The sequence below is a fragment of the Myiozetetes cayanensis genome, unplaced genomic scaffold, assembly GCF_022539395.1.
Source record: "Myiozetetes cayanensis isolate MyiCay16 unplaced genomic scaffold, myiCay2020 scf1018, whole genome shotgun sequence".
Classification (NCBI taxonomy): Eukaryota; Metazoa; Chordata; class Aves; order Passeriformes; family Tyrannidae; genus Myiozetetes; species Myiozetetes cayanensis.
This window is the reverse complement of record NW_026086626.1, coordinates 3,963-12,761: the sequence shown is the minus strand read 5'-3', so window position 1 is coordinate 12,761 and position 8,799 is coordinate 3,963. Positions and strand designations below refer to the sequence as shown.

At 47.8% G+C, this 8,799-nt stretch overlaps 1 protein-coding gene across 1 annotated transcript; it reads left to right on the top strand.

Annotated features, from left to right (window-relative positions):
- Window positions 1-471: 471 nt before the first annotated feature.
- On the top strand, window positions 472-1,338 carry LOC126634976 (olfactory receptor 14J1-like). Its single transcript, XM_050305902.1, has one exon. The coding sequence runs from the start codon at window positions 472-474 to the stop codon at window positions 1,336-1,338; it is 867 nt and encodes a 288-aa protein (XP_050161859.1).
- The last annotated feature ends 7,461 nt before the right edge of the window (window positions 1,339-8,799 follow it).

Here is an 8,799-nt window from a genome sequence, read left to right as displayed (position 1 = left end):
GACCTGGGCACGGAGTGGGGGGCAAGTGCCCCCAAGGCCTGGGGGAGGGGGCGTTCAGGCAGCTCTGGGGGCCCTTCCCTGCAGCTCTGCTGGGCACTGTGTGCTGGGCCATAGAAATGAGGATTCCTGCACTGGAAAAGAACCATCCCCCAGTGTGATGCTAAAAATAAAAAACAAAGGTACAATTATTCTAAGGAGACACTAAGCTTCTGCTCTGTAGCAGCAGCAGCATTGGGGAAGAGACGGAACTTTTGTATTCAAGGTCTGTTACATCTGACATTCCTTGTGTGTGAGACCTTTACCAAAAAAGTTTTTGCAGTGCAGCAGAGGAAAACTGACTCCTTGGTGTGCATTTGGTAACATTTGACACATCCATTTCCTTATGAAATAGAGTTGCTTTTCCCCAGAAATCTGTCTTAGCTGTTTCTTCTGTTTCCTTTTCTGAACAGACCCTGTGCTAAGAATTAGCAAATGCCCAACAGCAGCTCCATGGCCCAGTTCCTGCTCCTGGCATTGGCAGACAGGCGGGAGCTGCAGCTGCTGCACTTCTGGCTCTTCCTGGGCATCTCCCTGGCTGCCCTCCTGGGCAACGGCCTCATCCTCAGCGCCGTAGCCTGCGACCAGCACCTGCACACCCCCAGGGACTTCTTCCTGCTGCACCTCTCCCTCACAGACCTGGGCTGCATCTGCACCACTGTACCCAAAGCCATGCACAGCTCCCTCTGGGGCACCATAACCATCTCCTACACAGGATGTGCTGCACAGGTCTTTTTCTTTCTGTTCTTCATCTCGGCAGAGTTTTTCCTCCTGACCATCATGTGCTACGACCGCTACGTTGCCATCTGCAAACCCCTGCACTACGGGACCCTCCTGGGCAGCAGAGCTTGTGCCCACATGGCAGCAGCTGCCTGGGCCTCTGGGTTTCTCAATGCTCTGCTGCACACAGCCAATACATTTTCCCTGCCCCTGTGCCAGGGCAATGCCCTGGGCCAGTTCTTCTGTGAAATCTCTCAAATCCTCAAGCTCTCCTGCTCACACTCAGGCTACCTGAGGGAACTGGGACTTCTTGGGGTTAGTGCCTGTTTAGCATTTGGCTGTTTTGTTTTCATGGTTTTCTCCTATGTGCAGATCTTCAGGGCTGTGCTGAGGATCCCCTCTAAACAGGGACAGCACAAAGCCTTTTCCACGTGCCTCCCTCACCTGTCCGTGGTCTCCCTGTTTGTCAGCACTGGCACATTTGCCTACCTGAAGCCCCCCTCCATCTCCTCCCCATCCCTGGATCTGGCCCTGTCAGTTCTGTACTCGGTGGTGCCTCCAGCCCTGAACCCCCTCATCTAAAGCCTGAGGAACCAGGAGCTCAGGGATGCCATAAGGAAAATGATGACTGGATGCTTTTCAGGAGCAATAAAGTGCCTGTGTTCTGGTGTGTAACATTAAGATGGGGACTCCTTAATGGCCCAGCCTTCCTGCTCAGGTTTTTCATGGAGATCATTGGGTTCTTCTTGTAATAATTTTCTGTGCAATTAAATATTTTTATGTATCTGCCTTCTAATTTAGTGTCTACACAATGAATTTGACCCAGAGTTGTATAAATGATGAATTGTACTCTCTGAGTGCTTTCTTTGTCCAAGACCCTTCTTCTTAGCTGTTCCTAAAGGACAGCACACTGCAGGACAGGGGGGATTTGCAAAGGGCAAGGGGACAAGAATCCCAGCACAGCAGCACTGCCAGGGAGCAGCAGAGCTTGGTCTTTGCAGAGCTGCTCTTTCCACTTCCACACTGTGCTTGTGAGCCCCTTTCTGGCTGGAAGGCCTGAGTGCTCTCTGAGCACAGTCCTGGGGGTGGGAGCCCTTTGAGCACAGGCAGGGACAGGCACTGGGAACTTGTGAAGCAGAGCTGGCCTCCCTGACAGCATCTACAGGATGCTGTGGCATCTTCTGAGGCCACTGCATGGACCGGGTCACTTCTTCTGTGCCCTTGCTGCAGGGCTGGAACTCTCCTGCAGTGACACCAGGACACTCCTGCTCTTTGCATTCCCAGCCTGATTTGGAAATCCAGTCTTGCCCTGCTGTTCCCAGGGACATGCTGGGAGTGCTTCAGAGCTGCCATCCTGGGGCAGCTCCTGCCCAGCGTGGGCAGGCACAAGGTCTCTCCCCCTGCTCCTCTCCCCTCAGCAGTGCCACTCTTTGCTGCAGCCTCCTCCTCCTGGCCCAGCACAGCCCTCCTGGCATAGCTGGACAAAGCCCTTGTTCTACCCCCTGCTCATGGCCCTGCCCAAGCCCCTCAGCTACAGCCTGATGGCCAGAAACCTTCAGGGCAGGGAGAGACCATTGGAGTGGTGGGTCTGTAGGGAGAAATCACTGCTGCCTCCCTTCTGAATCACCCTCAGGACCTGGACAAGCCTGTATTTGGTTTGGTTTCCATGAGGCCCTGCAGTGTCAAAGAGGCCCCTTGATTCCAGGAGGCTGCTCAGTGTCCCTGGGTTCCTTTGGCTCCAGAATGCCCTGCAGTGTCACAGTGGTCCCTTGAGTCCATGAGGGGTCCTCGGTGTCACAATGACCCTTTGTTTCTGGGGGGTTCCCCTTTGTCCCAAGGTCCATTTGGCTCCAAAAAAGTCCCTGTAGTGTCACAGTGACCCCTTCCTTTCATGAGGTTCCACTGTGTCCCAAGGATTCTTTGATTCCAGGAGGCACCACAGTGACACAGTGGCTCCCTGGTTCCAAAAGTTTTCAGGGCTCCTTTTGTTCCATAAGGCCCACACAGATAAAAGTTGGGGGGAAATTAGGAGAAACTGGGAGAAAAGGGATTGGATATTTAGGGAAGGAAAGAGTGGCCTTGCGAATAGAGACGAAATATTTTGATGACAGTAAAGTATGAATGCTGAGGGTACTGAAACACTGCCTGGGCATACGTTCCTGCTGGACATTTACACTATTTCTAACCTCAAGCCCCAGTCTAGAAGTGCTGCCCTTCTAATAGAAAGGAATCTACTGCTGTAATCCCAACCTCAACAGGACCCTGAAGGCAAGGACCAAACCCAGAACTCCAGACTCCAATTTGTCCTCCCATCCCAATCCCCAACCAGCTTTGTTAGTATGAAAGAAAGACCAAGCCTGAATCCTAACCCAGTCCAAAAATCTCGTTCCCCTAATAATGAACCAGACCCTGCCAGCAGAACAACAAACCTACCAAAGTTCTGCCCAATCCCCACCCTGTGTGCAGCCTGCAAGGCCAGAGGAGCAGCAGGGCCAGGGGAGCACAGCCTGCAGCAGAGATGGCCAAGGGCTCTGGCAGGGCTGCAAGGCCCAAAGGCACCCAGGCCTTTGTGCCCTTGGCTCTGGCAGCTGCCTCTGCCCCTCAGGCCACCACAAGCAACTTTCCTTTGTCTGCCTGCACTCCTGGCCTGCAAGGATCTGCTCGAAGGAGTCCCTGGGGAGGCTTTGTCAGTGCCTGCCCTCAGTGGGGCCCAGCAATGCTTCAAGGGACTTGGGGTTTGGCTTCTGACTTCTTGAGCACCTTCTTCAATCTTCTCTCAGTACCTCAGGATGATGGTCTTGTCTCTAAACACACTGTGGGGCTCATTAAAATACAGAAAAACAAATTTGTTTCCTTCCTTTAATTGTCTTCATGTTTTCAATTCTTCAACAACTAATTGGAGTTGTTTTGTTGTTTCGCTAAGGAGAAAAATTTCAAAGAGTAACTTGCAAAAAATAGCTACTTTTTTTGAAAGGCAATGATTTCCAAAGAGCCTTGAGATGCAAGAGGGTCAGGGTGCAATGGGTTTGGATCCAAATATAAGGGGGCAGAAGAGATTAGGAGCACTTAATCACTGACCATCTTAACAGTTATCAAGGGATTCAATATATTTTGTTACAACTGAACAGTGACAGAATTATAGATTCACAATAACAACACTCACATCAGTCAATTCACACTGATATCTCAGGCCTTTAGATTTTAGAACTAGTTGTGTTGTGATTATATTTTAATGTAACTTTATTATATCCTTTACCCTTAACACAGTATTTACACACACCCAATCCTACTACCCCATTCCATATCAATCCCTCTAAACACCATTTTTAGTCTTCTTTTCAAGGTAGAATTGTAGAAAAACACCCTAAGGCCTGGACCAGAAGACATCACCCAGACACAGTGACATTCTAGGCAGAACTCTTCAGGAACTCCCAGGACTGTGTGTGCTGTGAAGAAGATGAAGATGAGGAAGAAGGGGTCCCAATGACTCCAAACCCAATTCCTGAAGGGGTGTGTCAGGGGGCAGAATGGGGCAGAACCAGGGCTGCATAAACCTCGGATTGGATGGACCTTACTATAAAATCATAGAACCCCTATCGGGGGGGGCACATGTGGTATGTGTTCCTCTAGGCCTAACAACTCATTAAAGGACCAGATCTCTTTATCTTTTCTCCTACCTAAATTGACCTGGAGTCCTTTTCTCCATGGTCTCTTAAGGCAACAACACCCACATCCAGGCAGAGATGTGTGGACACATCAAGATCTGGGTGTGTAAAGGTCCCTCTCCAAAATTCTCCTGGTTGTCACTGAAACACTCCCACACATCCCTTTGTGTTTCCCAACAGACAAGGTTCCATGAGGCCCTGCAGTGTCCCAATGAGCCCTTCATTCCATGAGTTCCCACAGTGTCACAGTCACCCCTTGATGCCAGGAGTTTCTGTGCTTTCCATGTTACCTTGGGTTGATTGAGGACCTGCACTGTCTCACTAGACCCTCGATTCTGCCAGGTCTGACAGTGTCACAATGGTCCCTTCAGCTCCAGGAGGCCCTGCAGGGTCACAATTGGCCCTTGGATTCCATGGCATTCAGCAGTGTAACAGTGGTCCCCTCATTCCATGAGTGTCCCCAGTGTCCCAATGGCCCCTGGACTCCACATGGCCCTGCAGTGTCCCCACAGAGCCTTTGATTCCAGGAGATTGCGCAGGACGAGCCCTGGGAGGTCCCCATGGAGCCCCCGGGACAGCAAAGTGACCTCCCGGCTCTGGAGGAGCCCTGAGAACTTCCCCAGGGGGAAGGGCCGGATCCTGCCCTGGGATGGGGCAACCCCGGCTGGACGGACACACTGGGAATGAGAGGCTGGGAAGCAGAGCTGGGAAAGGGCCCTGGGGGTGCTGGTGGGTGCCAGTTGGCCCTGAGTCAGCAGTGCCCTGGCAGCCAGGAGGGCCAAGCCTGTGCTGGGGGCATCAGGGAGGGGATTGTCCCGCTCTGCTCTGCCCTGGGGCGGCCTCACCTGCAAGATTGGGGCAGTTTGGGGAGACACAATGGAAGGGAGAGATTGAACCATTGGAGAGTGTTCAAAGGAGGGAATGAAGATAGGGAAGGGCCTGCAGGGGAAGGTGTGTGAAGACACTGACGGAACTTGGTGTCTTCAGCTGGAGGAGACTGAGGGGAGACCTCACTGCAGTCACAACTTCCTGGGCAGGGGCAGAGGAGGGGCAGGCCCTGAGCTCTGCTCTGGGGGACCAGGGACAGGACTGAGGGAATGGCCTGGAGTTGTGTCAGGGCAGGGTTAGGCTGGATCTTGGAAAAAGGTTCTTCCACCAGAAGGTGGGTGGGCACTGAACAGGCTCCCCAGGGCAGTGGACACAGCACCAAGGCTGACAGAGCTCAAGGAGTGTTTGGATGATCCCCTCAGGCTCATGGTGTCAGCCTTGGGGATGGTCCTGTGCAGGGCTAAGGGTTGGACTGGATGATCCTTGGGGGCTCCTTCCAACTCAGAATATTCTGTGACTCTGTGATTATCAACCCTGTGTTCAGCACAAATCCAAAACACAGCCCTGCACTGGCCATGGGGAAGAAATTTAACTGGACTCCCCCTGAAAGCAGCACACCCATTATGGGCTCTCACAGAAACATCCCACAGTCCATTTGCCACCTGGAACCAGTGACTCTGAGTTCCTGCTTCCCCAGACCCAGGGGTGGTGTCCTTGTCTGCTCATTCCTCCACACTCTCTTCTCAGTGATGGCATCTTAACCAGACAAGCCCCTGGGAATAATTTCCTTGTAAATCTTCAATTCTTTTGTGGTTAATTAGACAGATTTCAGAGGTGCATTCAAAGTGAATATTGTATTGTATTGATAAAGCCATAAGAAAAGGTGTCTTTTTTGTGTCCTGCTTACTTTTTCCTGTTTTTACATTGATATCAGCAATCCCCAGTCGATATTGTTTCCAAGCACACTGTAATTCAGTCAGAATACTTATAAAAATGTGAATTTTCTGATATATACAGGTTTGCTGTAGAGTGTGAATCTTGTGTTCTTATGGTCACATCTTTTGGGCTTGTGTGTCAATACAGGTTTAGTGAGAAGGGCAAATATTTTGTGGTATGAAAGTGACATCTTGTGGATTTGTAAGATAATACAGGTTAGTTGTGAGTTTTGTGAATTTAAGGAGGTTTCTATCAAGAAGTAGTGTTTGAATTTGAAGAGTAGATATTATTTAGCATTAAAAGAGTTCTGATTGATAGTATATTACAGATGTAGTCTTTTATCTTTATAACGACAGTAAAAATGAGAAAAGAAATAAATGCTAAAACCCCTGAGGGATGTATATTAAAACATTGGAGAGATCTGGGAGGAATTCCTGAAGTAAACCTAAGTAAAAAGACCTTTTTTAAATACTGTCAGAATTGGTGGATGCTGTATAGATTAGATGATGGTGAAAAATGGCCATGGCAAGGAAGTCTTAAATACAACACAATCTTGCAGCTTCTGTTGTTCCTTTGCAGAGAGCAAAGTGGGATGAGGTGATGTGTGCAGATGTTTTTCCCTTGAAGAAATAACCTGAGTGGCAGAAAATTGTGGTATTAATAGAGCCCCCCAGGATCCCCCTATGCCTGCAGCAAAGGTCGGAGGGGTCTCAAGTTGGGAAAGAGAGAGAGTGATGAGGAAAGTATCCCAGACCCTCCCGAACTGCAGCCTCATTGTAGAGCACCAGAGCCAGCTGGGCAAAACTAAAATTGAGCCTGGCCACACAGTTGCTCCTCTGAGGTAGGTGAGAACACCTGCAGGTCATGAGGCAAAAGGGAAAGTACCTTTTTCAGCAAGTGATTTGAACAGCTGGAAGGAGGAAGCAAAACTGTTTAGGGAAAATCCTGAGAAGGTGGCTGAGAGATTTGAATTAATTGTGAAAAATCAGGACATTGATTGGTATAACATAGATTTAATACTCTCAGAATGGACAAAAACAGAAAAAGAGCTCATAATAAAAGCATCAAGAAATCATGTGGAAGGACAGATTACAACAAATGTTTTAAGAGGAGACATGGATGAAATTTTTCCAGTAGGAAAACCAAACTGAGACCCGAACAACCCTGAGCATTCTAAGTTATTGGATCAGTATAGAAGATTGGTCCAGGTGGGATTGTGAAGCCCTACACCCAAAGCAGTGAATTGGGCTGCCTTGTACGATGTAAGGCAAGGACGGGATGAGACCCCCACGACATTCTTAGACACACTTAGAGCTGCCTTAAGAGAATACTCTACCATGGATCCAGCATTGTTGCAATATTATTAATATAAGAAATAAAGGGTCCTGTGGACTGGAGAGACACCAATGTGGTGTGTAGCAAAAGATGCTTTTTATAAAGAGACAAAAGCTTAAATAGTGGTTTCAAACTATAACACTTCATAACATGTGACTTTCTTGACCAATGCTAAACAAGCCCTTCATTGCACATGTGTGATAGAGCACTTTATGGACTACAACTCCCAGGATGCCTTTCTGGTACTTTTCCTGTGACCTGAAACACCACATCTCCCCTGTCTTTATTACAAGAAGATACAGAACAGTGCAATTTTGAAATCCTTTAGTAAACTACTTTTTAACAGAACATTTTTCATTTGACACAATTACCTTATTACGTGTATGGCTTTTATGGACTTGCAAATTGCAGCAAGAATTTACATTACCCAGGATCTCATGCAACTGGGTAGAACAAAAACTTTATTATCTCAGGGTCTATATATAACTGGGGAATATTTACTTCAAGAAAAAAGGGTTAGGGGAGGACGTCTTGTTCTCAGCTGTCCCCTATTAGGGTGATGTGGCAGAGGTAGTGTTTGTTGTGTGAGTGTGCTTGTTCCAGGCATATGGCATAAGGTGCATTTTGGTTCACATACATTCCTACATTCACACAATCTCTCTCTCACTCATTCTTAGGCGGCCGCCTCAATCTCTCCTCATTCATGCAAACCTGTAATCTGTATTTTGTCTTCATTTTTCAGCCTCACATTTAAGATTTTAAGTAGTAATTGGTCATGAGCTTGTCATCCTGTTTTAAAGGGGAATTAGGATAAGGAATAGGCTTAGATAGGCTTAACAAACTTAAATGAGATCTGTTCTGATCCAGCACCTGCTTATGCACATGCATATTCTCTTTCCCCCATTTTTTGTTTTGAACACTAAAATTTAATTAATTCAAAGATATAATCTTGATAAGTAACATCCCACATTTCTGGGTTTGTACATAGAAAAATGAATAGATAAGTCACTATTACAATTTGTAAACACAGCTTGAAATCCAGTGTCTTCTGTGAGAAGTCAGTTTAAGCTGCTCATTCCAAGTTCTCACTGGCTGTTGATGTGTGGGCAATCTTCAACTTTTGTCTAGCTGCTTCTTCTAGTTGCTCTTTACCTTTAACAAAAAGCTTTTAATTTTGTTATTGATAGTTCAGTCAGTTTTAAGTGATTATTTTGGTAGAAACAGATGTGAGTCAGGTAATTTCACAGTTCTTGGAAGCTGAAGGCTTAATGATGATTTT